At 54.2% G+C, this 17,418-nt stretch overlaps 2 protein-coding genes across 2 annotated transcripts in view; both read right to left on the reverse strand.

Moving 5' to 3' along the window:
• SLC4A2 (solute carrier family 4 member 2) overlaps positions 1-17,418 on the reverse strand; it is a 38,815-nt gene that overhangs the window by 8,810 nt on the left and 12,587 nt on the right. Inside the window, exons 2-10 of the mRNA XM_083379980.1 lie at positions 15,726-15,869; positions 9,614-9,803; positions 7,943-8,202; positions 7,731-7,843; positions 6,160-6,374; positions 4,402-4,538; positions 3,959-4,139; positions 2,040-2,175; positions 665-845 (exon numbers count right to left, since the gene is read on the reverse strand). Of these exons, the coding sequence (XP_083236106.1) occupies positions 665-845; positions 2,040-2,175; positions 3,959-4,139; positions 4,402-4,538; positions 6,160-6,374; positions 7,731-7,843; positions 7,943-8,202; positions 9,614-9,803; positions 15,726-15,764 (1,452 nt within the window). The 5' untranslated portion in view covers positions 15,765-15,869. The remainder of the gene's footprint in view (positions 1-664; positions 846-2,039; positions 2,176-3,958; positions 4,140-4,401; positions 4,539-6,159; positions 6,375-7,730; positions 7,844-7,942; positions 8,203-9,613; positions 9,804-15,725; positions 15,870-17,418) is intronic.
• The window catches only part of LOC310650489 (verrucotoxin subunit beta-like), a gene marked incomplete at its 3' end in the record, with an annotated part of 35,091 nt that continues 33,488 nt past the window's right edge, over positions 15,816-17,418 (reverse strand). Inside the window, exon 6 of the mRNA XM_083380038.1 lies at positions 15,816-15,869. Coding sequence (XP_083236164.1) covers positions 15,816-15,869 — 54 coding nt within the window. The remainder of the gene's footprint in view (positions 15,870-17,418) is intronic.

Genomic DNA, 17,418 nt, shown 5'->3' on the forward strand with positions numbered 1-17,418 from the left:
GCCCACCCACACGACCTGAAGTAAGCGGTTTTGTTTTGTTTTTTACCAGAAACTGGCCAAAAAAACCCGTGCCAGAAACCGAGAAAAAAAAAAAAACCATCACAAGATGCGGTCACGTGACCATGGAATGGCATGAATGCGGTCACGGGAGCTGACGGGGTGTGTGCGTCCCTGACCATGTATGGTGGCCGGGGGTGCCTGATGGGCCACAGTCCTCCTCCTCCTCTGCAAACCCCCCTCCCTTCGAACCCCGGTGACCTTCCCTACTCGGGTCGGGAGATGTCTGCAAGGACACCACCCAACCTCAAACGGCACGGAGGAGCGCATAAATCTGCCCTGAGCTACAAACATTCTATCAGTGCAGTTCATTTGGTCCAGAGAGTTGCCGTCTGCGGCGGGCAGCGGATTTGAACTCGGGTCCGCTCCATTCAACTCCTGATGGGATGGCCTCTCATCGCCGGCTCCTTCAGGCTAACTCCCACCGCCTAGAGGGCCGGCTCCCACGCCTGGCCCCAGCACTTTCTCTCCTTCCTCCCTCTCCTTTTCTCATGGTTTGTATATGTGTGTGTGTGTGTGTGTGTGTGTGTGTGTCTTCCTCACCCAGAGGGTCCGGGCCCCTCGGCTGCCCTTGGAGCAGGCGGAGGGGGTCTCTGCGCAAGCTCACCTCCTTCTCAACGTCCACCCGCGTCTCATGCTCACCCACAGGGCCAATGAGTGGATCGGTGACGGTGGGCTCGCTGCTGTCTCCCACGTGGTTGGCGCTGTGATGGTGGCTCAAGAGAGAGCCGAGAGAGCCGGCCGAGATATTGCGAGGGAAGGAGAACTCTTTCTCGTCACAGGGGTGGCTGCGGGACACAGAGAGGGAGAGACAGAGGAAGAAAGAGAGGAGAGCAGAGGGAGAAGGAAAGAGAGAGAGAGAGGGAGAGGGGGAGGGAGAGAGGAGAAGGAGGGGGAGAGGGAAAGAGAGAGAGGGAGGGAGAGAGCAAGGAAAGAGGGAGAGGGAGAGAGAAAGCGAGGAGAGGAAAGGAGAGAAAGAGGGAGAGAGAGAGGGAGAAGGAGAGGAGAGGGAGGGAGGGAAGAGGAGAGAGAGTAGGAGAGGGGGAAGAGGGAGAGGAGAGAGAGAGGGAGAGTAGGAGAGGGAGGGAGAGGGAGAGAGAAAGAGGAGAGGGAGGGAGAGGGAGAGAGGGAGGAAGGGAGAGAGGGGGAGAGAGAAAGAGGAAGAGAGAGAGGAAAGGGAGGGAGAGGGAGAGAGGGAGAGAAAGAGAGAGAGGAGAGGAAAGGAGAGGGAGAAAGAGAGAGGGAGAAAGGAGAGGGAGGGAAAGAGGGAGAGGAGAGAGTAGGAGAGGGGGAAGAGAGAGATGAGAGAGAGGGAGAGTAGGAGAGGGAGAGAGAAAGAGGAAGAGAGAGAGGAGAGGGAAAGAGAGAGGGAAAGGGAGGGAGAGGGAGAGAGAGAGGGAGAGAGAGAGGGAGGGAGAGGGAGAGAGAGGAAAGGAAAGGAGAAAAAGGAAGAGAGGAAGAGAGGAGAGGAAAGGAGAGGGAGAAAGGGAGAGAGAGAGGGAGAGGAAAGGGAGAGAGGGAGAGGGAGGGAGAGGGAAGAGGGAGAGGAGAGAGAGGGAGAGTAGGAGAGGGAGGGAGGGAGAGAGGGAAGAGGGAGAGGAGAGAGAGGGAGAGTAGGAGAGGGAGGGAGAGGGAGAGAGAAAGAGAAAGAGGAGAAGAGAGAAAGAGGAAGAGAGGGAGAGGAGAGAGAGGAAGAGAGAGGAGAGGAAAGGAGAGGGAGAAAGGGAGAGAGGGAGGGGAGAGAGAGGGAGAAAGAGAACACCTAAGCATCAAGCTCTGCCCTGGGCGTCCCCGTGGCAGAGCCGGAGGGAGAGGGGTTTGGGGGAAGCTAGCAGGCCGGACGGGCGATCCTGGCACTCCGGGGGTCTTTCGGCTGGGCGACGGAGAGGTGCGTGCGTGCGCCCGCGTCTGTGTGACTTTCCCTGCCTCCCTCTCTCCTTTGGCCCCAGGGGGGAGGGGGACTCCACCCGGACCCCGCACACCTGTGCTTAAGCAGCAGCGCCCGCAGCACGTTGGCCCGGTCCTCGGCACGGATCTGGTCCGAGATGATCATCTGCTCCACCACCTGGTGGGCCACCCCCGGCAGCGTCTTCTGGTCCAGGTCGAGGAGGACGGCGCCTGCAGGGGGAGAGGGAGGGAGGGGGAGGGGGCACTGTCAAGCAGCCGTGCCTGTCGCCGTGGGGCGAGAACCGTGGGAAACACACACACACACACACACACACACACCCCGGCAGTAGGGTCCACCCCACGTCGGCTGCTCCTGCTCCCTCCACCGAGGCGGGCGTCCTCCCCTCTCGGATATGGGACCGGTTCAACGACTAGGGGACGCTCTCCGCTCCATTGCCAGCCTCGGTTTCCCTTTGGGAATTCATCCTCGCGCACACCGGGTGGGAGGGCTCGGCTTTCCCTCTGCCTCCCCAGCCCTGATTCCAGGGCGCCCCCCCCTCCCCAGGACCTGCCTCGGCTCTCCTCTTATCAGCCCAGACAGAAGGAACCGGTTTTCTCAGGGAAGCCCCCCCCCTCGCCCCCCCCGCATCCTGCCCACCCCCTCCCCTTCCCCCCCCCCCGTTTGCCTTCCTTCCTTCCCTCCTCCTCATTCAGGTGAGAATGAATTAGAATAGAATAGAATAAGGAATAGAATAGAATAATAAAATGCAGAATAGAATAGAATAGAATAGAATAGAATAGAATAGAATAGAATAGAATAGAATAGAATAGAATAGAATAGAATAGAATAGAATAGAATAGAATAGAATAATAAAATGCAGAATAGAATAGAATAGAATAGAATAGAATAGAATAGAATAGAATAGAATAGAATAGAATAAGGAATGGAATAGAATAGAATAGAATAGAATAGAATAGAATAGAATAGAATAGAATAGAATAATAAAATGCAGAATAGAATAGAATAGAATAAGGACTAGAATAGAATAGAATAGAATAATAAAATGCAGAATAGAATAGAATAGAATAAGGTATAGAATAGAATAGAATAGAATAATAAAATGCAGAATAGAATAGAATAGAATAGAATAAGGAATAGAATAGAATAGAATAGAATAGAATAGAATAGAATAGAATAGAATAGAATAATAAAATGCAGAATAGAATAGAATAGAACAGAATAATAAAATGCAGAATAGAATAGAATAGAATAAGGAATAGAATAGAATAGAATAGAATAGAATAGAATAGAATAGAAAATATAGAATGGGATGGAATAGAACAGAATAGAATAAGGAATAGAATAGAAAAGAACAAGAAATACAGAATAGAATAGAACAGAACAGAATTGAATTGAATAGTTTTAAGGATAGAATAGAATATAGAATAGAAAATGGAATAGAATAAAAAATAGAATAGAATAGAATAGAGTAGAATAGTTTTAAGGATAGAATAGGATATGGAATGGAATAGAATAGAGTAGAATAGATAAGAAAGAATAAAACAGAATAGAATAAAAAATAGAACAGAAAACAGAATATTGCAGAGTAGAGCAGACTAGAATAGGAACAGTATAGAAAACAGACTAGAATAGAACAGAAGGGAACCCAAAACGGGAATAGGAGCTGGAAGGGAACTCGGAGGTCCTCCAGTCCAGCCCCCCCTGCTCCCGCCGGAGTAAAGCCTCCTCCTCCCACCGGCCCCACCCACCCTCGGCAAACCTGCAAACCCCCAGAGGCCGAGGAGGGTCAAAGTGGGGGGGGGAGGGCGAGAACCCCAGAGTTTCCGGACTCGGACCAGGAACACCCCGCCTCCCCCCCAGCCGCCCGCAAGGGCAGGTACCCAGAGGGTCGACCGCCACCCCAAGCTCACCTGCGCCGCAGCGCTCCGGGAACCCATTACTTTCCGGTGGGCAGCCCGCTCTCTCCCCCCCCCCCCGGCCCGGCCCGCCTACCGTGGGCGAGGGTCCTGCGGAGCTCCAGCAGGCTTCGGAAGGAGAGGGAGGCCACGTGGGGCTTGCCCCAGCGGTCCGTCTCCTCCTCCACGTCCTCCTCGAACTTGATCCAGCGGGCCGTCTCCTTCCACTGCAGCTCCTGGTTCTTGTCCTGGATCAGCTCGTTCAGCTCCACGAAGACCTGCGGGCCGGGGTGTGTGTGGGTGTGTGTGCGCGTGTCTCTGTGTGCGTGTCGAGAACCACGCACGGAAAAACGGGGTGGGGAGGGGGGCACCGCCAAGCCCACCCGCTCGCCCAGCGGGGTCCGGAGCGGATAAACCGGAGAGCATCCTTCCCGTCCCGCAGCATCCGCAGGCCGACGGCCGAGATATCCACCACCACCACCACCCCGCTTCAAAGACTCGGATTCCTCCCCCCACACACACACGTCGCCCCTCCCTCACCTCGTGGGGCTTGCGGTCCTGCTTGCGCAGCCGGGCGCTGGCCTCTTGCCGGTCCTTGCCCAGGTGGACCACTTGCCCTTTGGCCCCTTTCCGGACCAGGTGCCTGCGCACGCCGGGCACGTCCTCGAAGCGGTGGCCTGCAAGGGGAGGGGCGGAAGGGAAGGGGGGGCGGAAAAGAGGAGGGGCGTGGATGGGCCGGTCCCCACGGGGCCTTCCTGGGAAGGGCTCCGGGGACCCCCACCCCCCCCCTCAGGGCTCCAAAGAGTGGGGGGGGGGTCTCTGCACTCAGCTTCCAGCTCTGAGGTTACCACAGACACACACAGACACACACACACACCATCGGCACGGACAGAGGGTAGAAATAGAAATCATAGGAATAGAATAGAATAGAGTAGAATAGAATAAGAAGAATAGAATAGAAGAATAGAATAAAATAGAATAGAATAGAATAGAAGAATAGGAGTTGGAAGGGACCTCAGAGGGCATCTAGTCCAACCCACCACTCAAGCAGGAGACCCTTACAGAACGACAGAGTGAACAGAATAATTGGAAGGGACCTCAGAGGGCATCTAGTCCAACCCACCACTCAAGCAGGAGACCCTTACAGAACGACAGAGTGAATAGAATAATTGGAAGGGACCTCAGAGGTCATCTAGTCCAACCCCCCGCTCAAGTAGAAGACCTTTACAGAACGACAGAGTTAAGAATAGAATAGAATAGAATAGAATAGAATAGAATAGAATAGAATAGAATAGAATAGAATGGAATAGAATAAGAACAGGAGCTGGAAGGGACCTCAGAGGTCATCTAGTCCAACCCCCCGCTCAAGCAGGAGACCCTTACAGAACAGCAGAGTTAAGAATAGAATAGAATAGAATAGAATGGAATAGAATAAGAACAAGAGCTGGAAGGGACCTCAGAGGTCATCTAGTCCAACCCCCCACTCAAGCAGGAGACCCTTACAGAACGACAGAGTGAATAGAATAATTGGAAGGGACCTCAGAGGTCATCTAGTCCAACCCCCCGCTCAAGCAGGAGACCCTTACAGAACCACAGAGTGAATAGAATAATTGGAAGGGACCTCAGAGGGCATCTAGTCCAACCCCCCGCTCAAGCAGGAGACCCTTACAGAACGACAGTGAATAGAATAATTGGAAGGGACCTCAGAGGGCATCTAGTCCAACCCCCCGCTCAAGCAGGAGACCCTTACAGAACGACAGAGTTAAGAATAGAATAGAATAGAATAGAACAGAATAGAAAATACGAAATAGAATAGAACAGAATATTTGGAAGGGACCTCAGAGGTCATCTAGTCCAACCCCTGCTCAAGCAGGAGACCCTTACAGAACAGCAAGGAATAGAATAAGGACAGAATTAGAATAGGAGCTGGAAGGCACCTCAGAGGTCATCTAGTCCAGCCCCCCCTCCTCCCCTCCCCCGCTCAAGCAAGGAGAACCCAGACCATCTCAGACAAACGGGACTCTCTGGCCTCTTCTGAAAAACCTCCAGCCATAAGAGCACCCGCACGATTTCTGGCGGCACGCCGTTCCACCGGCGAACCGTCCTCGCCGTCTGGAAGTTCCTCCTCGGCGACAGGCCGCTTCTCTCGTACGTCGGTTCCCCACTGTCGTTCCTCGTTCCTCACCCCCCCCGCCCTCTAGAGCTTTGGAGGAGCAGCTTTGACTCCCCCTCCTCCTGTGCCCAGGCCACCCCGGGGACCCTCGCCCGCCCCCCCCGCCCTCCCCCTCCCCGGCTCACTCTTCATGTAATCCAGGTCAGCCGAGGCCAAGGTCAGGGCCTCCGACTCGTCGGTGGGCACCTTCTGGTAGCGGGCTTCCTCCATGCCCGTCATGCTGCCGATGCAGCGCCGTTCGTGGAGGTTGTAGCTGCGGTGGGCCGGCGGCGGCTTGGAGAGCGGGCGCCCCGGTGGGGAGACGCCCCCCTCGCCCCCCCCGGAGTCCTCCAGGTCGGAACTGCGGGGGGAAAAAACAGGCCCATGTCAGCCCCTTCCGGGACCCCCACTTTGCCCCCCTTTCCTTTCCCCAAGAATAGAATAGAATAGAATAGAATAGAATAGAATAGAATAGAATAGAATAGAATAGAATAGAATAGAATAGAATAGAATAGAATAGAATAGAATAGAAAATGGAATGGAATGGAATAGAGAATAGAATAGAATAGAATAGAATAGAATAGAATAGAATAGAATAGAATAGAATAGAATAGAAAATGGAATGGAATGGAATAGAGAATAGAATAGAATAGAATAGAATAGAATAGAATAGAATAGAATAGAATAGAATAGAATAGAATAGAATAGAAAGAATTAGAATAGAATAGAATAAGATTGGAATAGAATAGAAAATGGAATAGAATAGAATAGAAAATGGAATGGAATAGAATAGAAAATATGGAATAGAATAGAATAGAATAGAACAGAGAATTAGAATAGAATAGAAAATGGAATAGAATAGAATAGAAAATATGGAATAGAATAGAATAGAGAATTAGAATAGAATAGAATAAAATAGAATAGGAATAGAATAGAATAACAAATATAGAATATTTATTTATTATTTATTTATTACCGTATTTTCCGGCGTATAAGACAACTTTTTTACCCATGAAAATCATCTCAAAGGTTGGGGGGGCGTCTTATACGCCCAGTCGTCTTATACACCGGAAAATACGGTATTTGGATTTATATAGAATAGAATAGAAAGAATTAGAATAGAATAGAATAAAATTGGAATAGAATACAAAATAGAATAGAATAGAATAGAATAGAATAGAATAGAATAGAATAGAAAGAATTAGAATAGAATAGAATAGAATAAGATTGGAATAGAATAGAAAATGGAATAGAATAGAATAGAAAATATGGAATAGAATAGAGTAGAACATAGAACAGAATAGAATAACAAATATAGAATAGGATAGAAAATATGGAATAGAATAGAGTAGAACATAGAACAGAATAGAATAACAAATATAGAATAGAATAGAAAATATGGAATAGAATAGAATAGAGAATTAGAATAGAATAGAATAGAATAGAATAGGAATAGAATAGAATAACAAATATAGAATATTTATTTATTTATTATTTATTTATTATTTGGATTTATATAGAATAGAATAGAATAGAACAGAGAATTAGAATAGAATGGAATAAAACTGGAATAGAATACAAAATAGAATAGGATAGGATAGGAAATAGAAGAGAAAATAGAATAGAATAAGATTAGAATAGATTCCCTGGCACTCTTGCCCCCCCTCCTGAAGCTCCACCCGCCCCCCCCCCAATATGGAAAGAGCCTCTTCCTCACCTGCTGGACTTGGGCCCCCCCGCGGCCTGGGCCCTCCTGGCGTCCTCGGCCCCCCCGGCCCTCTCCCCCGAGTGGGGGGCCTGGCGCTCGGCGTCCTCCTCCTGCAAGAAGAACTGGCCGGGCGGGGAGGGTCAGCTCCTGGGAAGGAAGGGAGTTTCCCCCACCCCCACACCGGGAGACCCCCCCACCCACCCCCTCCCCGTCGCCCCTACCTGCACCCCCTCGGGCGAGCCCGGGCTGGTGTCGCAGGTGTCATCCTCCTCCTCTTCCTCCTCCTCTTCCTCCTCCACCGGGACCCCCTCGGCCTCCTCCTCCTGGATGGTGGGGGTCTCGCCGGCCCCCGAGGCCCGGGCCCGGCCGGCCCCCTTCGCCTTTTTCCCCTTCCTGGAGGACCCCCCCTTTCTCCGCCGGCCTCCGGAGGGCAGGTGGGCGGACAGCGGGTGGTGGGTGTGGCGGGAGGACTGGCGGTGGTCTGCGGGAGAGGAAGGCAAGCGGGGGGGGCACTCACACCGGGCCCGCCTCCCCATCCCCACTAGGTGGGACTGCCCTCCGCCTTCCCTCTGCCCCCCAAAGGCTGAAGCCCCCTCCCCATAATGACCGGGAAGGGCTGCCCACCTCCCTCTGCGCCCCAAAGGCTGCAGCCCCCTCCCCATAATGACCGGGAAGGGCTGCCCCCCTCCCTCTGCACCCCAAAGGCTACAGCCCCCTCCCCACAATCACCAGGAAGAGCTGCTCCCCTCCCTCTGCACCCCAAAGGCTGCAGCCCCCTCCCCATAATCACCGGGAAGGGCTGCCCACCTCCCTCTGTGCCCCAAAGGCTGAAGCCCCCTCCCCATAATGACCGGGAAGAGCTGCCCCTCCTCCCTCTGCACCCCAAAGGCTGCAGCCCCCTCCCCATAATCACCAGGAAGGGCTGCCCCCCTCCCTCTGCACCCCAAAGACTGCAGCCCCCTCCCCACAATCACTGGGAAGGGCTGCCCCCCTCCTTCTGCACCCCAAAGGCTGAAGCCCCTTCCCCATAATGAGCGGGAAGGGCTGCCGCCCTCCCTATGCGCCCCAAAGAATGCAGCCCCCTCCCTCTGCGCCCCAAAGGCTGAAGCCCCTCCCCATCCCCACTAGGTGGGACTGCCCTCCGCCCTCCCTCTGCGCCCCAAAGGCTGAAGCCCCCTCCCCATAATGACTGGGAAGAGCTGCCCCCCTCCCTCTGCGCCCCAAAGGCTACAGCCCCCTCCCCATAATCACCGGGAAGGGCTGCCCACCTCCCTCTGCGCCCCAAAGGCTGAAGCCCCCTCCCCACTAGGTGGGACTGCCCTCCGCCCTCCCTCTGCACCCCAAAGGCTGAAGACCCCTCCCCATAATGACTGGGAAGAGCTGCCCCCCTCCCTCTGCGCCCCAAAGGCTGAAGACCCCTCCCCATAATGACTGGGAAGAGCTGCCCCCCTCCCTCTGCGCCCCAAAGGCTGAAGCCCCCTCCCCATAATCACCGGGAAGGGCTGCCCACCTCCCTCTGCGCCCCAAAGGCTGAAGCCCCCTCCCCACTAGGTGGGACTGCCCTCCGCCCTCCCTCTGCACCCCAAAGGCTGAAGACCCCTCCCCATAATGACTGGGAAGAGCTGCCCCCCTCCCTCTGCGCCCCAAAGGCTGAAGCCCCCTCCCCATAATGACCGGGAAGAGCTGCCCCCCTCCCTCTGCGCCCCAAAGGCTGCAGCCCCTTCCCCATAATCACCGGGAAGAGCTGCCCCCCTCCCTCTGCCCCCCAGGCTGAAGACCCCTCCCCATAAGGACCGGGAAGGGCTGCCCCCCTCCCTCTGCACCCCAAAGGCTGAAGCCCCCTCCCCACCGCCCCTGGGGAAGGGCGGCCCCCCTCCCCCCCCCGGACCTACACTCAAAGTCCTCCTCGCTGTAGCTGCGTCCGGCCTCGTCCACGCCGCGCGGGTGGGCCTCCTGCAGCAGCTCCTCGAAGCGCTCCACGCGCAGCGCCCGCGCCAGGTCCTTCTCCTCCTCCTCCTCCTCCTCCGCCTCCTCCTCCTCTTCCTCCGGCCCCGCCAAGGCGGGCGAGGCGGGGGGCTCCGGCTGCCGAGGAAGCGCCAGGGAGAGAGCCTTGAAGCCCCCCGGTGGCTTCCGAGACCCCCACCCACCCGTGGCTTCCGAGACACCCACCCCGCTTCCCGTGGCTTCCGAGACCCCCACCCACCCCTGGCTTCCGAGACCCCCACCCACCCCTGGCTTCCGAGACCCCCACCCACCCGTGGCTTCCGAGACCCCCACCCACCCGTGGCTTCCGAGACCCCCACCCACCCGTGGCTTCCGAGACCCCCACCCCGCTCCCCGTGGCTTCCGAGACCCCCACCCACCCGTGGCTTCCGAGACCCCCACCCCGCTCCCCGTGGCTTCCGAGACCCCCACCCACCCGTGGCTTCCGAGACCCCCCACCCACCCGTGGCTCCCGAGATCGCCAGCCCGCTCCCCGTGGCTTCACAGACCCCCCCACCCGACGCCCCCCGTGGCTTGCGAGACCCCCACCCGGGACTCCCCGCGGCTATCGGGACCCCCGCGGCTTCGGAAACCCCCCCACCCGTGGGTTCCGAGAATCCCCCTCCCGGGACTCCCCGCGGCTTTGGGGATTCCCCACCCGGCGCTCTCCTCGGCTTCCGAGACCCCCACCCGTGGCTCCCCGCGGCTTTCGGAAAACCCCCCACCCGTGGCTTCCGAGACATCCCTCCGGGATTCCCCACGGCTTTGGGGATCCCCCCGCGGCTTCGGAGATCCCCCACCCGGGACTCCCAAGGCCCCCACCCGTGGCTCCCCGCCGCTTTCGGGACCCCCGTCCGCTATCAGGACCCCCTCCCCGTTCGGAGCTCTTCACGGCTTCCAAGACCCCCACCGGGGGCTCCCCGCGGCTTTCGGAAACCTCCCCACCCGTGGCTTCCGAGACACCCCCTCCCCGGGACTCCCCACGGCTTTGGGGATCCCCCCGCGGCTTCGGAGATCCCGCACCCGGGACTCCCCGCGGCTTTCGGGACCCCCACCCGGAGCTCCCCGCGGCTTCGGAGACCCCCCACCCGGGACTCCACCCGGCTTTGGGGATTCCCCACCCGGCGCTCTCCTCGGCTTCCGAGACCCCCCACCCGTGGCTCCCCGCGGCTTTCGGCACCCGCGCGGCTTCGGAGACCCCCCCCCCCACCCGGGACTCCCCGCGGCTTTCGGGACCCCTAGCCGGAGCCCCCCGCTGCTTCGGAGATCCCCCACCCGGGACTCCCAAGGCCCCCACCCGTGGCTCCCCGCCGCTTTCGGGACCCCCGTCCGCTATCAGGAACTCCCCCCCCCGTTCGGGGCTCTTCACGGCTTCCAAGACCCCCACCGGGGGTTCCCCGCGGCTTCAGAGACCCCTCCCCTCCCGGGATTCCCCGCGGCTTTGGGGATTCCCCACCCGGCGCTCTCCTCGGCTTCCGAGACCCCCACCCGCGGCTCCCCGCGGCTTTCGGGACCCCCCCACCCGTGGCTTCCGAGACCCCCCCGGGACTCCCCGCGGCTTTCGGGACCCCCACCGGGCACTCTCCTCGGCTTCCGAGACCCCCACCCGTGGATCCCCGCCGCTTTCGGGACCCCCGTCCGCTATCAGGACCCCCCCCCCCCGTTCGGGGCTCTTCACGGCTTCCAAGACCCCCACCGAGGGCTCCCCGCGGCTTCGGAGACCCCCCACCCGCGACTCCCCGCGGCTTTCGGAAACCTCCCCACCCGTGGGTTCCGAGAATCCCCCTCCCGGGACTCCCCGCGGCTTCCGAGACCCCCACCCGTGGCTCCCAAGGCCCCCACCCGTGGCTCCCCGCCGCTTTCGGGACCCTCCCCCCTCCTCCCCCCCCCCCCGCACCTTAGCCATGGCCCTCCGGCTGCCAGCCCGGCCGCGTCTCTCCGCCGCCGGCGGGCTTTATGCGTCCGCGGGCAGCGGGGGGGGGGGGGAAGGTCGGGCCGTGGGGGGGGGGGGCGAGGGCTCCGCGTCCCGCCTCCCACGCCAAATATTGACCCAGCGGCGCCTCCGCCGCTCGCATCTCGCACCGGCCGGCACCGGCCGAGATTGGCCCCCCCCACCCCTCCCTTTGCACCACCGGCCCCCCCCCCCCGGGCTGAAGGTGACCCGCGGAAGGAAGGTCTCCGGGGCCGGCCCCTCCCTCCCTCCCGAAAAACTCCCCCCCTCCCCGCGTGGAAGAAGGGGGTGCCAGGACCCCACGGGGAGATGCCTCTTGGGGGGGGCTGTGGGGGGGTCAGGAAAAAAAAAACAACAACACCCCGCCTCTCCACCCCCCTTTCCCAGCTCCCGGCCCCCCCCCTCCGGTCCGGGAGCTGCCTCTGAGCAAGTGCAGAGCGCAAAGCCCCCCCAGGGGCGATCCGGGTGGGGCGAAAAGGATGATCCAAAGTCTCCCCGGTGGGTGGGGAGGGGGGGCAGTGGCACATGGTCTGGGGAGTGGCTGCTCCATCCAGGCCCAGAAGGCCCTGCTCTGCGGCGGAGGCTGCTTCGCTTCTGCGGCCAGCTGGGCCCGGCTTGGCCTCCCTCTCTTCTCCTCTCTTCGCTCCTTCCTTCCTTCCTTCCTTCCTCTTCCTTGATGCTTCCTCCTCTCTTCCTCCCTTCCTCCCCCTCCTTCTCCAGCTGTTCCTTCCTTCTTTCTTCCTCCCTATTTCCTTCCTTCCCTCCTGCTGTTCTTCCTTCCTTCTTCCTCATACTCCTTCCTTCCTGCTTCCCCTTTTCCTTCCCTCTCTTCCTTCCTCCCTGCCTCCCTCTGCCATTCCTTCCTTCCCTTTTTCTTCCTCCCTATTTCCTTCCCTTCTTCTCCCTCCTCCTCCTTCCTTCCTTCTCCCCCTCTTCCTTAATGCTTCCTCCTCTCTTCCTCCCTTCCTCCCCCTCCTTCTCCAGCTGTCCCTTCCTTCCTTCTTCCTCCCTATTTCCTTCCTTCCTTCCCTCCTCCTGTTCTTCCTTCTTTCCTCCTCATACTCCTTCCTTCCTGCTTCCCCCTCTTCCTTCTTCCTTCCCCATTTCCTTCCCTCCTTCCTTCCTTCTCCCCCTCTTCCTTAATGCTTCCTCCTCTCTTCCTCCCTTCCTCCCCCTCCTTCTCCAGCTGTCCCTTCCTTCCTTCTTTCTTCCTCCCTATTTCCTTCCTTCCTTCCCTCCTCCTGTTCTTCCTTCTTTCCTCCTCATACTCCTTCCTTCCTGCTTCCCCCTCTTCCTTCTTCCTTCCCCATTTCCTTCCCTCCTTCCTTCCTTCCTTCTCCCCCTCTTCCTTAATGCTTCCTCCTCTCTTCCTCCCTTCCTCCCCCTCCTTCTCCAGCTGTTCCTTCCTTCTTTCTTCCTCCCTATTTCCTTCCTTCCCTCCTCCTGTTCTTCCTTCTTTCCTGCTCATACTCCTTCCTTCCTGCTTCCCCCTCTTCCTTCTTCCTTCCCTCTCTTCCTTCTTCCCTCCTTCCTCCTGTTCTTCCTTCCTTCCCCATTTCCTTCCCTCCTTCCTTCCTTCCTTCCTTCTCCCCCTCTTCCTTAATGCTTCCTCCTCCCTTCCTCCTTTCCTCCCCCTCCTTCTCCAGCTGTTCCTTCCTTTCTTCTTTCCTCCTCCCTATTTCCTTCCTTCCTTCCCTCCTCCTGCTGTTCTTCCTTCCTTCTTCCTCATACTCCTTCCTTCCTGCTTCACCCTCTTCCTTCCCTCTCTTCCTTCCTCCCTCCCTCCCTCTGCCATTCCTTCCTTCCCTTTTTCTTCCTCCCTATTTCCTTCCCTCCTTCTCCCTCCTCCTTCTTCCTTCCTTCTCCCCCTCTTCCTTAATGCTTCCTCCTCCCTCCCTCCTTCCCCCCTCCTTCTCCAGCTGTCCCTTCCTTCCTTCTTTCTTCCTCCCTATTTCCTTCCTTCCTTCCCTCCTCCTGTTCTTCCTTCTTTCCTCCTCATACTCCTTCCTTCCTGCTTCCCCCTCTTCCTTCTTCCTTCCCCATTTCCTTCCCTCCTTCCTTCCTTCCTTCCTTCTCCCCCTCTTCCTTAATGCTTCCTCCTCTCTTCCTCCCTTCCTCCCCCTCCTTCTCCAGCTGTTCCTTCCTTCTTCCTCCCTCCCTATTTCCTTCCTTCCTTCCCTCCTCCTGTTCTTCCTTCTTTCCTCCTCATACTCCTTCCTTCCTGCTTCCCCCTCTTCCTTCTTCCTTCCCCATTTCCTTCCCTCCTTCCTTCCTTCTCCCCCTCTTCCTTAATGCTTCCTCCTCTCTTCCTCCCTTCCTCCCCCTCCTTCTCCAGCTGTTCCTTCCTTCTTCCTCCCTCCCTATTTCCTTCCTTCCTTCCCTCCTCCTGTTCTTCCTTCTTTCCTCCTCATACTCCTTCCTTCCTGCTTCCCCCTCTTCCTTCTTCCTTCCCTCTCTTCCTTCTTCCCTGCCTCCCTCTGCCATTCCTTCCTTCCCTTTTTCTTCCTCCCCATTTCCTTCCCTTCTTCTCCCTCCTCCTCCTTCCTTCCTTCTCCCCCTCTTCCTTAATGCTTCCTCCTCCCTCCCTCCTTTCCTCCCCCTCCTTCCCCAGCTGTTCCTTCCTTTCTTCTTTCCTCCCTCCCTATTTCCTTCCTTCCTTCCTCCTCCTCCTGCTGTTCTTCCTTCCTTCTTTCTTCCTATTTCCTTCCTTCCTTCCCTCCTCCTGCTGTTCTTCCTTCCTTCTTCCTCATACTCCTTCCTTCCTGCTTCCCCCTCTTCCTCCCTCCCTCCCTCCCTCTGCCATTCCTTCCTTCCCTTTTTCTTCCTCCCTCTCTATTTCCTTCCCTCCCTCCATCTATTCTTCCTTCCTTCTTCCTCATACTTCTTCTGCTCCTTCCTTCCGTCCCTTTATTTTCTTTTTTCTTCCTCCCTCCCTCCTGCGTTTATTCACTCTGTGTGTGTGTGTGTGTGTGTGTGTGTGTGTGTGTGTGTGACGGCTCCTGGCACTTGCAGAGTCAGCGGGCGCAGAGGGCGGCTTGGCTCCTTCCAAAGTCACCCTGAAAGCCTCATTGCCCTCTCAGACTGTTTCCTCCCCCCCCCCCCCACTTGGCTTGCTTCTATGGCGCTGTTCTGGGTTTTTTTTTTTTAAAAAAAATCATTATTATTTTTATTCTGCCCTCCGCAGGTGTTTCATCCCGGGGTGTGTGTGTGTGTGTGTGTGTGGAATCTGCCAGACCTGGGAAAGGAACAAAGCTACCATAGGGCCCGGAAGGAGGGTGTCCAAAATAAGATCCTCATTGCCTTTCCTGCCTGAGCAGGGGGTTGGGCTAGATGACCTCCGAGGTCCCTTCCAACATTTTTGGTGATGGTGACAAATGACGATGAGACTCGACAGCTATTTGTGAGTAATGGTCTAGGGTTTCCTGCCTGAGCAGGGGGTTGGATTTGATGACCACCAAGGTCCCTTCCAACTTTTCTTTTATTATTATTATTACTATAATGAAGAGACTGGACAGTCATTTGCCTCAAATAGTGTAGGGTTTCCTGCCTGAGCAGGGGGTTGGACTAGATGACCTTCAAGATCCCTTCCAACATTTTTGATGATGATGACGACGACGATGAGACTGGACAGATATTTGTCAGTAATGGTGTAGGGTTTCCTGCCTGAGCAGGGGGTTGGACTAGATGACCTCCAAGTTCCCTTCCAACTTGATGATGATGATGATGATGATGATGATGAAGAGACTGGACAGCCATTTGTCCGAAATGATATAGGGTTTCCTGCCTGAGCAGGGGGTTGGACTAGATGACCTCCAAGGTCCCTTCCAACTTTATTATTATTATTATTATTATTATTATTATTATTATTATTATTATTATTATTATTATTGCACAGTCAGACAGATGTTCAGACTGGACAATCTGATTCGGACACCACCCCCTCTTCTGCTCTGCATTTAAGCCCTCGGCTCCGGGACCCATCCACGCCCGCTGGCAATGCCCGCTGGGGGTGGGAGTGGCCCCCTGCCGAATCCAAGCGCCCCCCCTTCCCCCCCCCCCCGGCTACTCACCCCTTCGGAGGCACCGGAGATGATCCGCGGGCGGCTCATGGCAACGTCCCTCCCTCCTGGCGTGGACAAAGCAGGAGAGCCGGAGACTCCTTAGCCCTTCTCGCTCTCCTTGGGGCTCAGAGGAGGGAGTGGAGGCAGCATCACCTGCGGGGAGAGCGCTGTCAGTGGGGAGGGGGCACCCAACACCCCCCCCCAAAAAATTGAATAGAATAGAATAAAGAATAGAATAAAGAATAGAATAAAGAATAGAATAGAATAGACTAGAAAATAGAATAGAATAAAAAAAGAATAGAAAAAAGAATAGAAGAGAATAAACAATAGAAGAGAATTAAGAATAAAACAGAACAGAATAGAAAATAGAATAGAATAAAGAATAGAAAATAGAATAGAATAAAGAATAGAATAGAGAATAAAATAGAATTAAGAATAGTATTAAGAATAGAACAGAATAGAAAATAGAATAGAATAGAATTAAGAATAGAACACAATAAAATTGATAGAATAGAATAGAAAATAGAATAGAATTGAATTGAATTAAGAATAGAATTCAATAAAATAGAATAGAATACAATTAAGAATAGAACAGAACAGAATTCAATAGAATAGAATAGAACAGAACAGAAAATAGAATAGAATAGAATAGAAAGAAAATATGGAATGGAATAGAATAGAATAGAAGAGAATAGAACATGATAGACTTAGAATATAGAATAGAATAGAATAGAATAGCTTAGAATAGAATAAAGAATAAAATAGAATAGAATACAGTAGAATACAATAGAACAGAATAGAATACAATAGACTTAGAATATAGAATAGAATAGCTTAGAATAGAATAAAGAATAAAATAGAATAGAATAGAATAGAATAGAACAGAATAGAGTAGAATAAGATAGAAAGAAAATATGGAATGGAATAGAATACGGAATAGAATAGAACAGAATAGAACAGAATAGACTTAGAATATAGAATAGAATAGCTTAGAATAGAATAAAGAATAGAATAGAATAGAATAAAATAGAATACAATAGAATAGAACAGAACAGAACAGAACAGAACAGAATAGAATAGAATAAGATAGAAAGAAAATATGGAATAGAATAGAATACGGAATAGAATAGAATAGAACAGGATAGAACAGAACAGAACAGAATAGAATAGAATAGACTTAGAATATAGAATAGAATAGCTTAGAATAGAATAAAGAATAAAGAATAGAATAGAACAGAACAGAACAGAACAAGATAGAAATAGAAAATATGGAATGGAATAGAATACGGAATAGAATAGAATAAAGAATAAAATAGAACAGAACAGAACAGAACAAGATAGAAATAGAACAGACTTCAACTAGAATTCAATAGGATAGAATTGAACATGGAACAGAATAAAAAGAACAGATTGTAGAATAGAATAAATAGAATAGAAATAGAATAACTTGATTGTCCCTTCAAAATGCCCACCCGTCAGCCTCCATGAAAATGAAATTTCGCTGCAGGTCAAAGGCCCCCCCCCGCCCCAAACACTCACTACACTACGGTAAACATGACAAAAGATCGTGCACACACCCACACCCACATATGTGACCCAGAGAAACAACACCCTCCAAGTTCGGCTGTAGACATACACAAGATGTTTGTGTGTTTGTGTGTGTGTTTGTGAGTGTGTGTGTGTGTGTGTAATAACAAAAGAG

Source organism: Vipera ursinii, assembly GCF_947247035.1.
Source record: "Vipera ursinii genome assembly, contig: SUPER_Z_unloc_1, whole genome shotgun sequence".
In the NCBI taxonomy this organism is placed as follows: Eukaryota; Metazoa; Chordata; class Lepidosauria; order Squamata; family Viperidae; genus Vipera; species Vipera ursinii.